General features: G+C 40.1%; 1 protein-coding gene across 2 annotated transcripts in view; it reads right to left on the bottom strand.

Moving 5' to 3' along the window:
• nphp4 (nephronophthisis 4) overlaps positions 1-22,813 on the bottom strand; it is a 475,487-nt gene that overhangs the window by 273,358 nt on the left and 179,316 nt on the right. For both annotated transcript variants that reach the window (XR_005945404.1, XM_041207356.1), the window contains exon 6: positions 17,095-17,231. Coding sequence is in view for 1 of the 2 variants with exons in the window: in XM_041207356.1 (XP_041063290.1) it covers positions 17,095-17,231 (137 nt within the window). In the remaining variant the exon portion in view is untranslated. The remainder of the gene's footprint in view (positions 1-17,094; positions 17,232-22,813) is intronic.

Raw genomic sequence — 22,813 nt, 5'->3', positions numbered from 1 at the left:
ACTCTGCAAAGCAAGCAAGAAAAGCCATAACCTAGCAGTGAAATTGGATGTTTTAAAATGTCTCAAGGCTTGTGAGCATTACCTAATTTGAATTTATACAGGTTTTTTTTATATTTATTTTATTTTGCAAGTTATTTCAGCTAGGAATGCACAGTGCTGCATATGGTACAGCATTTTAACTTGTATATTGTTTTATTTCAGGCGAGAAATGCCCAACGGGGACCCTTGATTTACATAAAGTTCTTTCTCAAAGTTGCAATTTCCAGGAACACAACCACAACTTAAAACAAAGACTTAATGTACTGGAACAAAAACAGAATTACCTGGAAAAACTCAGCAGGTCTGGCAGCATCGGCGGAGAAGAAAAGAGTTGACGTTTCGAGTCCTCATGACCCTTTGACCCTTCCGCCGATGCTGCCAGACCTGCTGAGTTTTTCCAGGTAATTCTGTTTTTGTTTTGGATTTCCAGCATCCGCAGTTTTTTTGTTTTTAACTTAATGTACTGGGACAGAAATGAGCTGCACCACTGGAAAATGCTCCACTTGAACCTGAATGGGACCAGTGTACTAACAGAAAGGATAAATAGGGCTGTGGATAGGACTTCAAACAAATGAGGCTTGGGGACTGGGGGGCTGTGGAATCTGGTGAATATAAACCTGAAAATAAATGAAACAGGAAATAAGAGTAAAGGTCAGACCAAGGTAAGAATGAGAACAGCAAACAGTCACAGAACAGATACAGTGAGCAAAGAGATGTAAAAAATGACTGTTAAAAATAATAAAAACAAATTATACAGCCTGTACAGAAATGTATGCAGAATATATGTTACAGAAATATAATAATTTTCATAATATTTTTCTGGTTTGTTATGGAGGAGGTTTATGAGTGTCCATTTGAGTGGAGCATTCTTGGGTAGCTCCAATTGGCAGCCTTTGATTGGCACGGCTGCATGCACTTTGGGCCGCTAGCACCTCGGGTAAGTATAGTTGGTTCTGTGTGATTTAATTACATTTGGAGTCAAGTAGACTGCAAGCATGAAATTATCAAAAGAAGCTAGGTGTAGAAATGTGCTTGAAATGCTAATGAGTAAACATGGATGCTGGCTTAGCCTCTAAATTGTAACGGGAATTTGCTCTTTTTTTTTAGATAAATGAAGGAATTGTTTGGATTTCAAAGGGATGTTAGTCTTTGTCAGGAAGATATAATAATGCTATTGGAATTTATTATAAAATAGTGGTATCTGTGTCTATATATGAGTGTGTATGTATGTGTGTGTGTGTATGTATGTATGTGTTAGGGAGAGAGAGTGATGCTTAATTGGATTGAAGGCAGCTGGTTTGAAGGCTTTGATGTGTTAGAAGGTAAGCTGAAATGTTATGTAAACATGGGGGAAGTTTAGAAAGTAAGCTGTAAAAGAACATTTGCATTTTTAAATAAACCAAACTAGGTTGCTTTCAAAGGAGGAGTGAAATGTGTTTTCTAGCCAGGTGAAGTTAAGAAACTATGTGTTTATTTTTTCTAAAGATTACTGGTAAAATTGGTAGTATGGTAATTTTTTATAATCAGGGAGGTAAACTCCAAAGCCGTAGTGAAACTATGGGAATTTGCATTCTAAGGCGAAAACATGTATAAAGAAGAGAAAGCTGCGTGAAAAGGCGGGAATTCTAAGATTTAACAAGTGTGAAAGGCCTGCAGCATCTACACCTCAAGCTGCTGTCTACAAGGTACTGAAGTTAAGAAAATTCACTTTGAATTGGATTATTCAGGGTCTCATATTTCTTTGCCTGGGTTTTTTAAAATCTACGTGTCTTACTGTTGCCTTAACGGAAGTGTAACTGAGAGTTAGAATAATTAAGGGATTTAGAAGTTACATAGATCTACAAATTACTAGTGTGATTTGTATTTTAAAATCATTTCCTTTATTAATAAAGGTTTAATTTAGTTTTGTCAGGCACCTATAAGACTTGGTGCAAAAACAAAAATAGCTGGAAAAACAGCAGGTCTGAAAACATCTGCGGAGAGGAATACAGTTAACGTTTCAAGTCCTTATGACTCTTCATTAGAAAAATAGAAATGAAGAGAAATATAAGCTGTTTGAGGGGGTTGGGACAGGTAGAGCTGGATAGAGGGCCAGTGATAGATGGAGGCAAAGAAGTGATTGCCAAAGATGTCATAGACAAAAGGACAAAGGGGTGTTGACGGTGGTGATATTAGCTAAAGAATGTGCTAATGGTGACATTATCGGAAAGGGGGTGAGGATGGGGGAGAAAGTTCATGATCTGAAGTTGTTGAACTCAATGTTAAGTCCGGAAGGCTGTAAAGTACCTAATTGGAAGGTGAGGTGCTGTTCCTTCAGTTTGCGTTGAGCTTTACTGGAACATTGCAGCAGGCCAAGGACAGACATGTGGGCATGAGACCAGGATGGTGTGTTGAAATGGCAAGCGACAGGGAGGTCTGGGTCATGCTTACGGACAGACCGAAGGCGTTCCGCAAAGCGGTCACCTAGTCTGCGTTTGGTCTCTCCAATATAGAAGAGACTGCATTGGGAGCAGCGAATACAGTAGACTAAATTGAGGGAAGTGCAAGTGAAGTACTGCTTCACTTGAAAGGAGTGTTTGGGCCCTTGGATGGTGAGGAGGGGGGAAGTAAATGGGCAGGTTTTGCACCTTCTGCAGTTGCATGGGAAGGTGCCATGGGAGGGGGTTGAGGTATAGGGGTAATGCAGGAGTGGACCAGGGTGTCCTGGAGGGAATGGTCCCTATATAAGACTTGGCTTTATATAAGACTTAGTAGTCTTATTATTACTGAATTCAAGGCACGCATCTCAAAATTTATACAAGTTGCAAAACAAGTTGTGACAGTTGTTTCAAGTTTCCCTTTGGGATTTGAGCCACTCAGCATTCACCATCGGCTGTGCCATAACATAGTTGGGGCTCTTTGCAGGATATATTTGAGATTCCTTGATTGGTTTGCAGTAGGTGAATCTTAAGGTTACAAATACAAGAAGCACTGTTTTTTAAAAAAAAACTTCACACCAACTCCTGAATTCAAAGTGGTGAGACTGCAATATGGTTTCGGCAGTTGCTAAGACTTGTTTTGGAGTTGAAGTTATAAATTTGGCTGGTTTACAGAAGGTAGCTAAAGATAAGTTAATGAATTGGTGGATAAATTACAACTGGGGTTACCTGCAGGGATGAAGAAAGCGTACATAATTGAAGGTATAGCACAGCATTTAAAGTTGGAAGTGATATCTGATGCCAGTGAGTCACAGCTGGAGGTAGTGAGACTTCAATTAGAAATGAAGAGGCTTGAACTTGAACAAGCAAAGGAAATGAAAAAACTTGAGCTAGAGGCAACAGAAAAAGAAAAAGGAACAACATTTCAAAGGGAACAGGCAAAAAGGCAGGAGAGAGAAAGAAAAAAAGAAAGCTAATTAGAAATAGGTTAGAAAAGGGGGGAGGAAAAAAAGAGGGAATTCCAGCTTATTATGCAGGCAGTTGAAAAAGAGATGCCAGTAGGTAAGGAAGGACTTATTTCCAGACCAGAACCCAGTGGGGAGATGTTTAAATTTGTACAAGCTCTTCCAAAGTTTGAGGAAAGAAATGTGGAAGCATTCTTTATTTCATTTGAGAAGATAACTAAGATGATGAAATGGCCACAGGAACAGTGGACGCTGTTGTTACAATCCAGGTTAGTGGGTAGAGCACATGAGATGTATGCTTCACTGTCAGAAGAAATAGACTTATAGACCCATAGACGTTTACAGCACAGAAGGTGGTCATTCGGCCCTTCGTGTCCGCGCCAGTCAAGAAGGATCTGACTACACTAATCCCATTTTCCAGTGCTTGGCCCATAGCCCTGGAGGCTATGGCAATGCAAGTGAATATCTAAATACTTCTTAAATGTTACGAGAGTTTCTGACTCAACCACCCTTTCAGGCAGTGAGTTCCAGACTCCCACTGGGTGAAAAAAATTCTCCTCAACTCCCCTCTTAGCCTTCTACCACTTATCTTAAATCAATGCCCCTGGCTATTGACCCCTCTACTAATGGAAAAAAGTGCCTTCCTATCCACCCTATCTATGCCCCTCATAATCTTACACACCTCTACATACACTTCATTTTTAGTATGCTCCTGGCATGCCCTCCAGCATTCTTCATTGAACCAGGGTTGATCTCCTGGTTTGATGGTAATGGTAGGGTGGTGGAAATGCCGGGCCATACAAATCATGTTCGAGTACAATTCTGTTGCTGTTGATGGCCCACATGGATGCCCAGTCTTGAGTTGCTAGATCTGTTCGAAATCTATCCCATTTAGCGCGGTGGTAGTGCCACACAACATGGAGGGTATCCTCAATGTAAAGGCGGGACTTAGTCTCCACAACAACTGTGCGGTGGTAACTCCAAAAATGTGTCATGAACAGATGCATCTGCGGCAGGCAGGTTGGTGAGGATAAGGTCAAGCTTGCTTTTCCCTTCCTGTTGGTTCTCTCACCACCTGCCACAGACCCAGCCTAGCAGCTATGTCATTTAGGACTCGGCCAGCTCGGTCAGTAGTGGTGCTGCCGAGCCATTCTTGATGATGAACATTGAAGTCCCCCACCCAGAGTACATTCTGTGCCCTTGCCATCAGTAGGACAGGACACACCCTGGGATGGTGATGGTGGAGACTGGCACATTTATCTGTAGGGTATGAGTCCGTGAGGATGACTATGTCAGGCTGTTGTTTGACTAGTCTGTGAGACAGCTCTCCCAATTTTGGCACTAGCCCCCATATGTTAGTAAGAAGGACTTTGCAGGGTTGACAAGGCTGCAACTGCCATTGTCGTTTCTGGTGCCTAGGTCAATGCCGGGTGGTCTGTCCGGTTTCATTCTTTTTTTGTGACTTTGTAGCAGTTGATACAACTGAATGGCTTGCTAGGCCACTTCAGATGGCAGTTAAGTCAACCACATTACTGTGGGTCTGGAGTCACATGTAGGCCAGACCAGGTAAGGACAACACATTTCCTTCCCTAGAGGGTATTAGTGAACCAGAGGGGTTTGGGTTCCATGGTCATCATTGGACTTTTAATTACAGTTTTTAATGAATTCAAATTCCATAAAATTGAATCGTGGCAAGATTCGAACCCGGGTCTCCCCCTGGCATTACCCTGGGTCTCTGGATTACTAATCCAGTGACAATACCACCACGCCATCATCTCCCCTCCCTCTTCTCCTCTCACACTCTCCTCTAGGTGCTGCTGGGTCCTTCTCTTGCACTCTCCTCCCAATGTCGGTGAACTATGATGCGCTTAAAAAAGGGTATTTTTTAACACATATGAGTTGGTGCCAGAGGCATACAGGCAGAAATTTAGGCATATGAGACAACAGCCTGGGCAAACTTATATTGAGTTTGAAAGAGGAAAACAAAGTAATTTTGACCGGTGGATTTGGAAATTAATGGTAGAAACAACATATGCAGCTCTTGGAGAAGTAATTCTTTTGGAAGAATTTAAAGATTCAATTCCTTCAGTAGTAAGAACTTGTGGAGGAACAGAGGGTTAAAACAGTAAGACAAGCAGCAGAGATAGCTGATGATTATGAGTTAATTCATAGAGCTAAACCTTTCTTTTAGCTTTTAAATCAGAAAGGGATGGGAAGTAGGAACTTGAAAGGAAGGTTGGTAGTCAGGGAAGAGGAGTAGGTGGAAATTCACAGGAAGTTTTTTCTCAGAATAAAAAGTAAGGTGCTGAGGGTAGAAGTGACATTCAAAAATTGAGGTGTTTTCATTGCAATAAAGTTGGACATACGAAATCTGTGCGCTGGAAATTGCAGGGAAAATCTGTTGGAATTATAGGAGTCCTGAGAAGTACTGGAAGTAGAAGTACTATGGGTTCTGAGGTTCAGGCACAGGAAAACCAGGGGTTTCTGTACAGGTAAAACAGGAAGAATCAGTGATAGGTAAAGAAGTGGGAATGCATTCACAATTTACCCAAGAGAATTCGGAGGAGCTGGTTACAGAAATGTTAAAAAAAATTGTGTCTGAAGGGAAAGTCTTTCCATGTGCACAGGGTGGAGTAGGTAAAGATGTTAAAATCTTATGAGATACAGGGGCTAGTCAATCCTTAATGTTGTGGGATAGTGACATTTGTTGTTCAAAGTGATTATTGCAGGAACAGGTGATAATAAGTGGGGTTCAAGGAGATGCTAAACCTATTCTACTGTGGAAGGTAAATTTAAAGAATACCTGGAAAACAGGTGAGGTAATTGTTTTAATAGTGGAAAATTGCCCATTGCAGGGGTTCAATTTAATTGGGATAATGATATAGCTGAATCCCAGTTGTGGGTGATGCCTACAGTAGATGAGCAGACTGTAGAAGTGTTTTCAATAGAAGTGTTGCAGAGAGAGCATCCTGGATTGTTTCCAGATTATGTGATAATGAAATCACAGGCTCATAGGTTGAAACAAGAAGAACAGGAAGTTCAAAGGCAGGGAGAACGTTCGGAAATCCAATTAGCTAACACTGTGTTTGATATGGTTGTTCATGAAGAAAGAAAAGAGGACAATTCCACTGAAGTGTTTAACTCAAGGCGGTTAGTGGAGTTACAGAAAAAGAATATGCAAATACAACATTTATGTCAGACAGCTTACTCGGAAACAGAGGCAAAATCTATTCCAGAATGTTATTATCTTACGGGTAATGTTTTAATGAGAAAATAGAGGCCTTATTATGCTTCAGCAAATGAAAGCTGGAAGGAGGTGCATCAGATTGCAATACCATTTGGATATAGAAATGAAATTCTGAGGATAGCTCATGAAATTTCAATGGGGGGACATTTAAGAATTAGAAAGGCGAAGATACAATAACATTTTTATTGGCCTGGATTGCATGGGGATATAGTCAAATTCTGTAGAACATGTCACACATATTAGTTGAAAGGGAAACCACTAGCAGTGATTAAGCCGGCACCTTTAATTCCCATTCCAGCATATGAAGAACCTTTTACTAGGGTCATGATTAATTGTGTAGGACCCCTCCCTAAGACTAAAAGCGGAAATCAGTACTTACTGACAATATTGGATGCGTCTACCAGGTTTCCTGAAACAATACCTTTGAGAAACATTCCAACAAATGAAATTGTGGAAGAGTTAACTAAATTTATCACACGGCAAGTACCGTTATCGGAGAAAGCAAAGGAAATATTGGCTTTTGGGATGCCAGACAGACTATATCAGTTTAAAGCCATGCCATTTGGCATGAAAAATGCACCTGCAACATTTCAAAGACTGGCAAACAAAGTAATTGCAAGTCTGAGCAATTGTGTTTATATTGACGACTTGATAGTTTTCAGTCAGATGTGGGAGAAACATTTACAACATCTGGAAGAATTATTTACTCGATTACAGGAATCTAATTTGGTGGTGAACTTGGTTAAATGTGAATTTGCAAAAGTGCAAGTTACGAATCTAGGCCATACCATTGGACATGGTAAGGTGGCTCAGAGAGATGTGAAAGCTACTGTGGATTTCCCCGTGCCTACAACAAAACGAGAAGTTTTGAGATTTCTGGACACGAGTGGGTCTTATCGGAAATTTGTACCAAATTTTAGCAGTGTGGTTGCTCCATTAACTGAACTCTTAAAAAAGAACAAGAAGTTTCAATGGGCACAGGAGTGTCATAAGGCATTTGACAATTTGAAAACTGTATTCACTACAACACCAGTTTTGACAGGACCCAATTCGCTAAACAATTTAAGTTGACTGTTGACACAAGTAATATAGGAGTTGTGGTCATACTGTTACAAGAAGATGACACTGGAATTGAAAAACCGATAGGGTATTTTTCATGGAAGTTAAATGTACAACTGAAAAGATATTGAACAATTGAAAAGGAGACTTTGGGTTTGGTGTTAGCATTGCAGAACTTTGAGATTTTTGTTGCAAACAGTTCATCCGAAACAATTCTTTATACAGACCACAATCCCTTAAAGTTTCTGGACAAATTTCGAGACAAACTTTGAGGCTATTCAAGTGCAGTTTATTACTGCAACCATTTAATCTACAGATTATACATGTAGCGGGGCAAGAAAATTTGATTGCAGATGCGTTATCAAAAGTTTGAAGCTTAAAGGGAAAATTGGACATTTAAAACCTGGACACTGTACTCAAATAATTTCTGTTGAAACGAAGAATTTGTATATATATTGTTATGTTAATGCATGCATCTGGTAATGTAATAGTATAAGACGGGTTAATAAAAATGAAGTCCTCTTTTTAAATTATGACGATTCATTTTTCAATAAGGACGGAGTGTCAGGAAGATACAATAATGTTATTGGAATTTATTGTAAAATAGTGGTATCTGTGTCTGTATGTGTCTGTGTGTGAGAATTAATTGGATTAAAGGCAGCTGGTCTGAAGGCCTTGATGTGTTAGAAGATAAGCTATGGCAGTTGTTTCAAGTTTCCCTTTGGGATTTGAGCAGATCAGCATTTACCATCGGCTGTGTCATAACAATCTATTTATAACTGGCCAGATAAGCAAAGTTAAGCAGTGTGTTTATTTTTCCCAAAGGTTACTGGCAATAATGGCAACATGTAAGTTTTTATATTATGAGGAAGATACAGTTTCAAAGACATATAGAACAATAGAATTTACATATTAAAGAGAGAGAAATATATATATATATATATATATATATATAAAGGAGAATGAATTGCCATGTGGCGAGAGGGACATGTAAAATCCAACAGGAGTGTGTGAGAAACAGCCTTCAAGAAGCCTCCAGCCATTTGTGCATATGTTTGCATTGTAAAGTAACTGAAGTTGGGGAAGCCATTTGGAATTCCACTGTCAAGTGGGTACTGTGCTAACTTGCTGGATTTGTCTTAAATCTAAAGTCTATTTTGGACTGATGTCTTAAAGGGAGTGTGTAACTGAGAGCCAGGTTAATTAGGAATTTTAGTAATTGTTACAGTAGTAATTTGTAGTTTTATGTATGTGAAATCTTTTATTTTATTAATAAATATTCTAATTTAATTTTTAAAATTTCTAAAGGTCTTGGTGGACTCATTACTTCTGAATTCAGTGCACATATCTCATAATAAATACAAATTGCAAAACTGTTGTGATAGCGCAACCAAGTTTCCCTTGTGGATTTAGTCCGCTTGGCACACATCATCTGCCGCATCATAACATATGAAACAAAATGGGAAAAGTGAGGGCATTAATTCATCATGAGTAGCAAGATGTAGAAGGGATAACTGAAATATGGCTTAATAAAGTTCAGGACCAGCTGTTAAGGTAGGACATAACATATTTAGAAAGGACAGGGAAGGCAGTAGTAGAGTGGGGTGGCTGTATTAATCAGAAGTAACAGAATGCCAGTAGGAAAAGGGGATATCACTAATATTAAAATAGAAACAGAATCTATTGAGATTGAGACAAAGGATAAGAAGGGATTAATCACATTAGTAAACGTAATAACTCAGGAGAAATTTACTTATCCACTGGATGGTTAGGACTCACTACCATAAGCCGTAGTTGAGGCAAATAGCATAGATGCATTTAAGGAGATGCTACAAAAGCACGGGGGAGAAAGGAATAGAAGTTTATGCTGATAGAGTTAGATAAAGTAGGGCATAAAGAGGCTCGTGTGGAGAATAAACACTGGCATGGAGCAGTTGGGAAGAATGGACTGTTTCAATGCTGTAGTTCTATGCAATTTACTTAATTCTATGCAATTTTAAGTAATCAATAGATGACCTAATAGTAAAAGGCAAGTAGAGGAAGAAATATGTAGGCAAATCTAGGAAATGAGTCAAGAGAAAATAATCGAACAAAACGTTGGGAAAAGGGAAGGGAGTTTTTACAACGTGTGCAAGACTTCCTTTTTACCCGATACACAAGAAGTGCAAGGGATAAATCAAATTGAATCAAGTAATGGGAAATGAACAAGAGCAGTAATAGAAGGAAGCGATTGGGGAACACTTAGGCAATAGCTATCATGTAAGTTTAAAATAAAGAATGAAAATAAAGAAGATAAGGCATTGGAAAAAAAAGCTAATTTTGAGGGAATGAGGGAAAGTGCAATGGAAAACCAAAAGCAAAGATAGAACAACAATGGAAAATATTTAAAATGGTGATCAATAGAGTGCAAGAGAAGGAAATTCTGCCATAAAAAGGAAATAAGAAGCCAATAATGACACACCACGAATGGATAAAGAGTAAAATTGAAACTAAAGAAAAAGGCATACTTAAAGTACATAGACAACAAAAGAGAGGATGGTAAAAGGAAATATGAAACAGGTTAGGGAGGAAGTAAAAAAATTAGGAGAGCAAGAAGAAATAAGTGAAGAGGTAATGATAGAGAAAGGGCTGAAATATGTTGAGTAGCTACTTTGCCTCAGTATTTACCAGGCTTGGCTGTTAATTGGCAAATAATATTTGTGTCACAATGATCGTCTCCACAGAATCTGTACGGTGCAGAAGGAGGTCATTCAGCACATCGAGTCTGCACTGGCTCTGTGAATGGTCATTCTATTTTGTCCCACTCCCCTGCCTTATCCCAATAACCCTGCACATTCTCCCTTTTCAGGTAGCCATCCAATGCCCTTTTGAATACCTCAGTCGAACCTGCCTCCACCACCCTCTTAGGAAGTTCATTCCAGACTCCAACCACCCTCTGGGTGAAAAAGTTTTTCCTCACATGACTTTTACTCCTTGCGCCAATTATTTTGAATCTATGCCCTCTGCTTCTTGATGCTCTCTTTAGTGGGAACAGTTTCTCACTATTTACCCTGTCCAGACCCCTCAAGATCCTGAATGCCTCTATCAAGTCTCTTTTCAGCCTTATTTTCTCCAAGGAAAACAGTGCCAACTTCTTCAATCTATCCTCTTAGCTACAGTTCTTTATCTCTGAAATCATTCTTGTGAATCTCTTCTGTACTCTCTCCATAGCCTTCAAATATTGCACCTAGCTAGGAGACATCCTTCCCCAAGTATGGCATCTCTATGGTGTCCAACAAAACATTCATTATCATCTTCAAATCCAGCACCACACTTCTTGATTTCCCAAAGCTTGTCCAACATTTACAAAGCACAAGTCAAGAATGTGATGGAATGCACACTCCAACAACACTCAAGAAGCTCAACACCATCTAGGAGAAAGCAGGCCCCTTGACTGGCCCCCATCCACCATCTTACATCTTCACTCCACCACTGATGCACTATGGCTACAGTTATGTACCATCTACAAGATGGTACAGCAACTCACTAAGGTATATTTTGCAACACCTCTTCAGCACATATTCTCTACCCCCTGGAAAGACAAGGGCAGCAGATACATGGGAATATCAGCACCTGCAAGTTGCCCTCCAAGTCACACACCATCCCGACTTGAAAATACGTACTCATTTCTTCACTGTCACTGGGTCAAAATCCTGGAACTTCCTCCCTAACAGCTCTGTATCTACATTACACGAACTGCAGCTGTTCAAGGCAGCAGCTGACCATCATCTTCTCAAGGGAAATTAGGGATGAGCAATCAATGCTGGCCTGGCCAGAGACAATCACATCCCACGAAAGAATAAATAAAAACCTAGATCAATTGCAAGGCTAAGGAGTGTGGCCAACGCTCATGATGGGCGGTAGGGAAAAGGAAGAGCTTCTGCTCTAGGGTGGATGAAAGTGAGTCTGTGTGGAATGGGCAAGCAACTGCAAGAGAACCTTTTAGGAGGAATGTAAAATCTCTGCTCTGGATGGTAGGGGAAGGCAACCCATTGCTCTGGGAAGGGGGAAGAGAGACAGAGTCTGATGGGTATTCCAGCCTCGTGGAATGGAGAAAAAAAGATCCTGTAAAAAGAGATTCCATCAAGAAGAATGAGGACAAACAGATCATGTTTAAGGCAGTAAAATTGAAGCAATTCACTGATGAGAGAGGGAGAAAATAAATTTCGGGAAGAGAGTGACATACAGACATTCTCTTGATTGGGAAAGGAAGGCACAGGGACAGAGACATTCTGTATGAAGGAGGATATAACTCAAGAGACTCATGTATCTGTCATAAAGCTATGAATGCATATAATGTTATTGGAATTTTTTTTTAAAATAGAGGTTTCGTTTGTGGGTTTATCTATGTGCGTTTTAATTGGATTCAAGCCAGCTAGTCTGGCTCCTTTGATGTATAGTAGTTTGAGATGTAAACAGAGAGGTAAAAAGTACATTTGCATTTTGTTGAATACAGCATTCAAGAAGAGGAGTGAAATATTGCACCTAGCTAGGAGACACCAACCAATGTTTATAATACTAATAAAATTGGTACAATGAAAGGGGTTTTATTGTTAGAAGAGGTGGAGTTCAAAGGACCTTGTGATACAATGAGAATTTACATTCAAAGAGAAGTGCTTGGTATAACAGAAGGGAGTTTTGTGTGTGCAGGGCAGAGGTATGTAACATCAAAGCAGCTGTAAGCCTACAGCTGTCTGCAAAGGAACCAAAGTGAAAGGAACCTCATTTTCAATTTGTAAGGTGAAAATGCTTTGCCTGGTGTCTGCTTAATGTCTATGGGTTGTTGTTGCCTTAATGGAGATTAGTTTGGGAATTTATTAAAAAGTTATGATAGTAGTAATTTGCAGCCATGTGTATATGTTTACCTTGTGTAAATTAATAAATGTCATGTAATTTGATATAAAACATCTCAGGAACTGATAGTCTTATTCCTGAATTTACAGCTGCAACTCAAAACATACCACTTGAAAATACAGGTTACGACAGCTGTTTAAAGTTTCCCTCTGGGATTTTAAATAACAGCCTTTACTAACTGCTGAATCATAACAGTATCCTACTTGGGTGTAGGGGGAGAGAAAAGTCTTTCCTTTAACTCCTCTCTCTCTCCTTCAATTCTCCTTCTCCCTTTGTAGTGCCTGAGAGAGAAAATGAGAGCACATATATCTGTTTAGCTGACTATTCAGGGGGCAATGGGAAGACAACTTTGTGGAGTATGTTGCAGAGAGAAGCGAGCTTTGCTGAATAAATGAGAGCGAGAGAGAGAGAGGAAGAGGGTGACCCATTTCTGTGAGAGAGAGAATGTGGGAGAGCATAGTCTTGTTCAGGTCAATTGAAGGGATAGAAAGAACCTGTTGGAAGGGGCTTTCGAGCAGCATCTGTGAATGAGACACCTTGAATGAGGGGAGGAAGAGAGGGGGACAAACACCTCCTTAAACAAAGAAGAGTGGGGTGGGGGGGAGAAGTATTGTTGGGAAAGTAGACCACGTTGACTTAGACTTAAGACAACTTCCCATGTCTAGAGGCACATGAAGCAGACAAATCACATGCTTACATCCATTATCCATAACTTGTTTTTCTTGGAGCAGGTCACTAGCCTGAAGCCAAAGGCTTAGCTTAAGGAGCACCACTCCACATCAACCATGGCTGACCAGTAGTCTCTCCTGCTCTTACCACCTGCCACAGGCATGATGGAAGGATTATTTGGTCACGTTATGAATGCACCTTCTGTGGCCATCAAGTCCTGGTGTGGGATTCGAACCCTAAGCTTCTGGCTCGGAGGCAGGGATGCTATCCGCTGCACCATAAGACCCCACCCCCCATGCTGCGGGACAGGAAAGATATTTCTTCACAGAAAATCAATTGTGTGTGTCATATGGGACCAGAGTAACATATAGGGATCCCTTATCTGGTTGGAGGTTCCTGATCAAAACCATGGAGGTAAGAGACGGTTTGGGACTGGGCAACATGGCTGGGAAGAGCTATGGGTCAAAAGACCGTCGAAGGAGAAGGTGCTTCAGAGCTGAGCACTTATATTTGAACTTCTTCCGAAAACGAATGCTCCCCTTGAGCAACAGGATGGTCCCTAGACTGCAGTTCCACTCATTCAAAAAGAAAATATACAAAAATAACAGGCATCAGAAATGAGTACTGGGCAAAAACATTATCTCTAGGTTGATATAGCTGTTACTCTTGTGATTTACAATTTTAACTAAATCCTAAATGAGATCTCAGCTTACGAATTACTCTGAAGTATCTACTGTTCTCTCTCTAAGCATAACTAAATATTATGCTTGTACATTTTCATTGTCTTCCTTTATGGTGTTTCTCATGTTACAAGAGGGAGCAGAGTGTATTTTTAAAACAACCATGATGTAATGGTTAAGAATTTGTTACCTAGGTAGTTAATACAAATGAGCTTCTCTAGCCAATTATCCAAATATTCTTTGTACTACAACAACTTCTGAAGTCCACTTATTAATCTTCAATGAGCTGTATAGGATTTACTCTCAAGCCAAGTCACTACATTCAGCACATGATCATGGCAAATCATGACTTGTTATGAGCTTTCCATTTCATCAACAACATATTCCCTCCATCCCACTTGCCCTGGAATGAATAATTCATCCTATGATGCATATATTATTAATAAATAAAACGCTTTGTTAAGTCTTCAGAAGCATTAAGCAAATGCTTCACCAAAGTGCAAACTTAGGAGCAGAAACTTGTTTGTGTCTGTCTGTGGTATGATAATAGCTACTAATGCATCTTTGCAGAGGGTGTCATAATTTGAAAGGTACAACATTGCATGTATGCATCTCATGAACAATTCAGGTATTCATCAGAATCTAGAACAAAGGGTCGCTCATTTAAGACAGAAATTAGGAGAATTTTTTTCCCTCAGAGGGCAGTGAATCTTTGGAGCTCTTCCTCAAAAGGTGGTGGAAGCAGAGTCTTTAAATATTTTTAAGGCAGAGCTAGATAGATTCTTGATTAACAAAGGGGTGAAAGGTTATTGGGGTTAGGCAGGAATGTAGGGTTGAGGTTACAATCATATCAGCCATCAACTTATTGAATGGTGGAGCAGGTTTGAGGGGCTGAGTGTCCTGCTTCTGCTCCGAATTCGTATGTTCGTATGTAAGCATACCATACTAACTGGCCTCAAATACTTGCATTGATTTGCCACCCTAACTGCAAAGTAAGGAATTTACCTGAGTCATCATTAGGTCAAAAATCAGTTTCAACTTGGTTTGTTTGGTAATTTATAGTTTATAATATGCCCTGGTAGTTCACCAAAGATTGCTTAGGAACAGAAATACCTATTTTCCAATCCCCACCTCCAGATCTAACTGATTTTTATTTCTGTCCTTTTCTTACACTTCAGCCACATTATCTGCCTACAAATCGTTGTCTTCAAGTTGTCCCAAAGAGTGATCAATGATTGCAGTGAACCTTTACTCTCTGCCCAGTCGATCAATATCTCCGCTGTTTCTTGAAAAAAATTCTGTTTTCAGTGTCCTATCCTAAGCCAGTTTCTTTTGCAGGTTGCAAGGTGAAAATCTACTGCTTAAAAACATATTTCTATGCACAGAATTTAAAATCTATTTAAATTAATCGAGAAATTAGAGGGGGATATTTTGGGTCCGCCACTCTCTTACATTAGCAGGTTCCATGTTCTGTTTCATGAGACTCTGCACATGGGTGTCTACAGATGGGTAACAATTATATTATGATAAGTGCATTTCATCAACTTCTTAACCACTTTTTTTGTTTTCTTCTTCACTTCTGGCACTTAGCTTCTCAATGGTCCTTATGGTAATTATACATAAAACAGCAAATGCTGGAAATAACCAGCAGGTCTGGAGAGAAAAACAGAGTTAACGTTTCAGGTCAACAGCCCATCATCAGAACACAAATCCTTCACACCTGAAAGGAAGAAAAAACATTTCACGAAAAAGCACCGGATGAGATAAAGGATGAAATGAAACTGCATACCAAGACAGATTTGAGATAGCATGAGTCGGTACTGCTTAAGAGGCAGGTCAAGGGGGGCATATGTGCCAGTGCATGGCATTGAGAGTGGATCTCAGGATGCAGTAAGAACAGAGCTTTTGAAGAATGCTGAATGTCTAGGAGATAATTGTAACTGTGGAGGGGTGGTGGAAGGGTGGTGGGGGTCCAAAACATGAAGGGTGGAATTTCAGTTGAAATCCAAGTGGAATAAGTCGAAGCCACAGATAATTGATAAGGAAGAAGATGTGGCTGTGAAAGCAAGTTTTGGTAGTACCCGATCAAACACAAAGAGGGAATCAAAAGCAATAAAGGTGAACAAGGTGGAAGAGAAAAACAGAGGGAGAAAAGAGAAGAGCTTCTTCAAAGTGAGCGCTTCTGGAAGAGAATTAAACAGAAATACAAAAGCAAAATATTGCAGATCCTGGAAATCTGAAATAAAGACAAAGTATTGGGAATACTCAGCAGATCTGACAGCATCGGTTGAGACAGAAACAGAGTTAATGTTTCAGGTCAATGACCTTTCACCAGAACACAGACATAACAATAGAATAATTCATTGGCTGATCCAGAATAAAGGCCCAAAGGGAAGTTGGCTGCATCCTATTTTTAAAAGGCAGCCGAATCTTCATTCTTAAATCTGTGTTTCAAATGTAAGTGCCAATGTAACCCTAAGAAAAGTGACTCGAAGTAGTTACTAAACCTTTGTAATACTATTTGTTGTTCCTGGAGTTCAGAAGTGCACACTCAAGGAGACAGCTGGTTTCTACTCAGAGGGAGAGATAGACAGAGCTGCTGTGTGATAAATGAGATGGGCAGTGAAATGTGGCTAAATGATGAAAACTCAAAGTCGCCTCAAGTTATGGACTTGACTAATTTAAAAACCTCACTATGCAAGAGAATGAAGTTGAAGTTGAGAGAAGTTAATTGAAGCATCCTGAATAATTATCTGTCCATGTTAATTCAGATCCCATTTAAAGATATGTTTAATAAACCTCCAACCCAATTATCAACATTACTTAACAAAAGATATCTTAAAGCACACATTGCAACAAAATATAACACATGAAGAAACATGCAGCTAATGCAGTTGCATTCAGGGAAGTGGGAGCTCACTCCACGATTGTGGGCTGGTGCTTCAAACTAACAGAATAACATACAGGGTGAAAACTGAAAAGGTAACATTTGCCCCACTCACTGTAGCAAATTGTGTCTTTGGGAGCAGAAATAAAGAGGGAAAGTGTAAGATCAAAATGATAATAAGGTAGTACAAAGCAAACAATTTTCAGAAGCTCAAAGCTTAATCATGGCTCTGCCATACCTTAAGCAATCTGTCTGCATTAAGCAATTCCACCAGCTCTTCTTCGAACTTCTCCAGCGTTGGGTACAGCTGAAGGGACATCTTGTCCAAGTAGCATGTTATAGTCTTCATTAAATTAGGTTTCTTCAAAACATTGCCTTCAATCAAAATACAAATTGTTTTGTTACAATCAAACTAAGGGCATGCCTCCCTTGCCCATTTAGCCATTAATCCTTCAGGGTTGCAGCGAGATTACAGCACTGAAGTACATAATGTGAAAGCCATTCAATGTAATCACTTAGTGGACTCACATTTTTATTTCTGTAATTTGAATGCTCTCAGTTAATGAAAGCAACCAATTTGTGCTGAATGCATTTTGCATCACCATTCCAGAAATGCTAACCTATACTTCTAATTTCTTATTTTGAATATATATATATGTATATATATCTATATATATGTACCGGACCCCTTATCTGGCTTCCCAAAATCCAGTAGGACACGAAAACCAGCTACATTCAAAACTGGCACCCTGGGAAGCAATTTGAATAAAACCCCTATAGTCTGTATTTTTCATACAATATTTTATGTATCGTAAGTACATGGTAGGCCTAGGACCCAAAATCCGTAAAGCCTCCAAATCCATCCCAAACTTCCCGAATACGGGGTCTGGTACCTGTATAATATTATGTACCATCAATCTGTGTGACATCCATCCAGTAACTGATATCCTTCACACTGAGTAAGAACATCGACAATATCTGAACAAACAATGATAGGGCAACCTAAAATGTCTGTATATTTTTTGTTAATTATCCAGCATTAAGAAAAATTAAATGACCCCACTAACTGACCTTCTAATGTCCAACAGCACTTTCTGATTTTTGTTAAGTTGACTCATAAGATAACGAGAAACATTTGGTCAACAGCTTTCTCTGTCTCTGATTCAGCTGCTGTTCCCCATCCTATCCAACTGCATGCCTGCTATTAGCCTTCAGGTGAATCACAACTGCAGCAAATCTGAATTTGGGTGCCACTGACCCAGGCTTCATTAAGCCCTTAGGCCATCACTTCAAGCTCAGTCTGAAAGTTTTTAGCACCACTGTCCTACTTGACCCCAAGCTCAGCTTTTGAACCCAGGTTCTCTTCCTCCATCTTCACAATATTGCCTACCTCCATCCATACCTGTCCTCATTGCTCCCAAGACCGTAGTCCATGCCTTCATCATCTCAGCTTCTTAAATGCCCTCTTTGCTGGACTCAGTGACTCCATTTTTTATATTCTACAAGTCCAGAATGCTGTAGCCCATGTTCTCTATTGCAACAAACACTATACTCAAAGATCCACTTGCTGTATCCAAACAATTTGACAATAGGACCTTTGTCATCATGCTCAAATCCCTCCATGGCCTCACCAGACCCTAATCTTCTAGCTACAGACAGCACCACTGTCTAAAATGAGACAGGCATTCAAATGTGACTAAATGATAAAGACTCAAAGTTGTCTCAAGTTACGTGACATTTTTAGTCCTTTAACCAATATAAACCTTACTGTGCAAGGAAATGAAGTCGAAGTTAAGAAAAGTTCATTGAAGCATCCTGAACAATTATCTGTCCACCTTAATTTGCATCCCATCTGCAGATATGTAAATATCCACAAACAAGCTATATGCCTCATATAAAATGTTATTCATTATCCACTGCCTCCACCGACCAATGACAACCATTTCTTTATCCATTGTTCCCTTTCTTCTGAGGCTTTTTTCCAAATTCTTCTCAGTATCACCCTCTTTGCTATCAAAAGCCACCTTCAAACCACAACTTTGACACAATCTTTCTTTCCCCTCCCTGAACCTGTTCTTCCAACATCCCTTTTCTCTCCTGCCCACTGCCTGATTTTATGTATAGTGTTTCGAAACATTCTCAAGGTTCAGAACAATTCTGGTCCATAATATTCAGCAGAAATGATGAACGGCAAAAATCTTACTCTATTTTGATGGATAGCGCTCAGAGATTGACAGTTTGCAACAAGGATTAACATGAGTCAGCAAATACTGTCACTCACCATTAAGTGCTTTGAATGAAGCAGGGATAACAACTTGGCTGCTGCATTTGAACACACAACATTGCACCACATATATTGAGTCAGGGCTGCTTGGTTCTACCACTTGCTCTTCCTAGTTAATACAGTACTCCTAATGCTTAGCATAAACCACAACATTCAATTCCCAGTGCTGTAGAGCTCAGAACAAGAGGCTCAATTCAAAACCTGCTCTGTACCACATTTAATATTCATAAATGAAAAACAAAATAGGGTAGCATCTTCCCAATGGCTCACAGATTATTTCAGTACATCGAAGATTTCTCAAATTATATGTACCGAGATTGTCCAATACTTAATCCACGTTCAATGTTTTTATCTGATCTCAGCTATGGTGATAGCAAGGGCACTACATTTGGGCTCAGCACTTCCAGCCTAAGGAGAGAGACCTTCGAAACCAAAACAATCCAGGGATTCTACCCGATCACTCTCCAGTGACCCTGTAGAAAACTGTAGATGTGTAAATGCTACGATGGCCTCCAGTCAAATAGCCCACCAATACTCTCGTCACTGGTGCATTTGAAGCTTTACCTTTTTAGGATACAAAGGCAAAACATCAGAAGGACATTAAAGGGAAAAAGGTGAAATTTGTCTTGTCCCTGCTCCACACCTATTTAAATTTCTGCACTGACTAAAGGAAAGACAACTTGCTCTGATTCCTTTTCCAATGGGAGCCTAGGATGGAAGTGAATGGATTTCCCCTCCTCCTAACTTCCAGTGACGCTCAACAGAGCAATCGGTTAGGCCATCTAACTGCTTCTTCAAAGCTTATAATCTTCCACCCTGATATTTTAAATATTATTCAATTTTCATCTTTATCTTTTTGCTACTTTAGTCAACATAACTAAGAACTGAAGGCAAACATTCTTAACTAATGAAAAATAAGCATGCAGCTCTTAATTCAAACATTTTTATCCATGAAATCAACAGAAGTCACTCCCAGAGTGCCATGAGGATTTATAACATAGATACACTAATCTCTTGAAGTGACAGTTAAAACTAACATCTGTCAGCAGTAAACATGCTGACAGTTTACCTACCTTTACATATGTTTAGTGCCATAATTATACATGTAACCACCACCCCACCCAACCAGTGTCTTTTTCTGACATTTTTTCTGTGCCAAGTCAATGTGCAGTGAAAACTGTTGCAATTGCTGATGCATATGCAAACACTTCATGCTGTAAAGCATCATAAGTTTATCCAAGTTCATTCTAAAAATGTTTCAGAAGAAAACTATTAAAACCAGCATGAATAATAAGAAGAAAACAAAAGTAATACTAAATAAAATGTTATGGTAGAAGGCAATTTTTAATATATAAACCCAGTAAGTATATCACACATTGTAGTACTCGCCATTATACAGTAACTCCTTTTGGAGAATGCTCCTATGCAGACATCAGCAGAGGACTTGACTGGCCTTGGTTATGATGTCAAAGAGCCTGACAACACTCGTTATCTACACGCACTAATGAAGTGTTTGTGAAGTAAGGGAGGGCTGTAGGCACCAATGTAACTATATGTCAACAAATATTAGTGATTCACAAGGGACAAAAATGAAAATAGTTAATCATACAAACTTACGACATGTCTGATAAGCATTCCTTTGAAGTACCTTGTGACATTTTACAACATTAGAGGCACTATATAATTGCAAGTTGTTGTTTGAGGAGTAAGATGTCCCTGGACACTGGACTGTACTGGGACTATGGCTGCCTCTAATTTACAAGTGGCTTGGACTCAGAAACTCTGCAAATTGATGAAATTTGTAGATGACGCCAAGCGAGAAGAGAGACAATAGAATCAGGAGAGGCAGCTCGGAAATGACAAAATTAGCTAGACAAAATATCTATGTGGTCAGAATAACAAGAGATGAAATTAATGCAAGTGTAAAGGACTGCACATAGGAAACAAAAATAAGGGACCCACATGCTCCATGAATGTTGCTAAAATATCTAAGGATGGAACTGCAAGATACCTAGAAGTCTTAGTAGACATAAGATTCAACCTGTCCAAGCAATGCAGAGCACACTTTGAATACCGTGTCCAGTTCTGGTAGCAAAGGGAGATATTGAGGCATTGGTGACAATGTAGAAAAGAGTCATGATGTTGGTTCCTAGCAGCAGTGATATAATTACAAGGCCAGATAATCTTGGGCTTTTCAGCCTGGAAAGGAATCACCTGAGAGGCGATCCTGCAGAAACATGTAAACTAATTAAGGAAATGAAAAATGTAAATCAGGAATATTATTTTAAAATAAATTGGGAGAGCAGGGCAAAGGGGCACATGTTCAAAGTCAGATTGCTGTCAGGGAGTTCTTCACACAAAAAGTGCTCGTACATATATGTAATGGACTCCTGGCTAAAATAGTGCAAGCAAAAACCATTTAAGGACTATTGGTATTTGCAATAGGAGGGATTTTAGAGAAATGGGTAAATAGCCTTCCCTCATCCAAAGTGTTGGCCCAGAGATTCAGTTCCCCAATGGTGAGGTAGGAGGAGGGAGGAGGGGTTTGGTACCCCAGATGATCCCCAGAGGATGCACTGGGGGACCCCCCCATGCAAGGATTCCATGGAAATTGTCCAGGAAATCGGGAAATTTAAACTTCCGATGGGCAATTACCCTGCACCTGGAACCATCCGATACTCTGATTTAAAATGGAGACTTCAGATGGATCAAACTTCCTTAGCAGAATATTTGCCCAGCAAAAGTTAGAAGGGTTAAAATCACTTCTAACCCTTGGGTAACTATAGTACTGAACGCCCACCCCTCAACACCCTCCACACCCTCGACCCTCCCCAATATCCGACTGCACCCCACTCCACCCGAATACCCTCCTGAACCCCTGATCAACACCCCCAACAACCCTCCCAACCCACCCCAAACTCCCCCAGCCCCCAAGTACAGTCAACTACCCCTCCACCCACTGACACCCCCAACCACCCTCCTGACCTGCCCCTGGCTACTGCTGGAACATCCCCTGACCACCCTCCCGACTCCTCTCACCCCACAGACACCACCCATCCCTCCTGACCTCCCCACCCCCAATACTCCTGACTACACCCCCACCCAACTGGACTATCCCCCACTCCCTTGTCCCCACACCCAAACATTACTCCGCTACGTCCCTGACCACCTGACACCGACTAATCCCACCACCCCCACTCTCCTCCCAACTCCCACACCCAGTGCCATAAAAAGGGAGCATGGCCTCACTTCCCACAACGATGCTGCCCTGCACTGGAAGGACTCTGGAGCTGCTGCACTGCTCATTTCTCACTAGGCCTGGGTCAGAGGATTAGGCGAGAAATGTGCAGCTCCCGACCTGGGTGAGTGAAAAGGAGCGGAATGGCAATCTGAGGTGTTTGTCACTCCACAGAGTTTCTGGGTCATTATATCCTGTGATCATGTTGCTTTATGTAGTATAAATCTCATTAAAACACAACAGTGTCACTTGTATGTGACATTATTATAACAAAAGTGTCTGAAAGATCTTTTCCTTAAAAAAGTCATGTCACTGTATCGTTAAGGTGTGCAACTATGAATCTGGTTGTCTCCAATGTTTCACTGACACATATGAGATGTAATTTGTATATTAAACTTGGGCTGATGTCACTGGTTTCCAGTTTTCCATTTAAAA

This window comes from Carcharodon carcharias, chromosome 15, assembly GCF_017639515.1.
Source record: "Carcharodon carcharias isolate sCarCar2 chromosome 15, sCarCar2.pri, whole genome shotgun sequence".
Classification (NCBI taxonomy): Eukaryota; Metazoa; Chordata; class Chondrichthyes; order Lamniformes; family Lamnidae; genus Carcharodon; species Carcharodon carcharias.
Note: the sequence above shows the minus strand (reverse complement) of the source record. Positions and strands in the feature narration are given on the sequence as shown.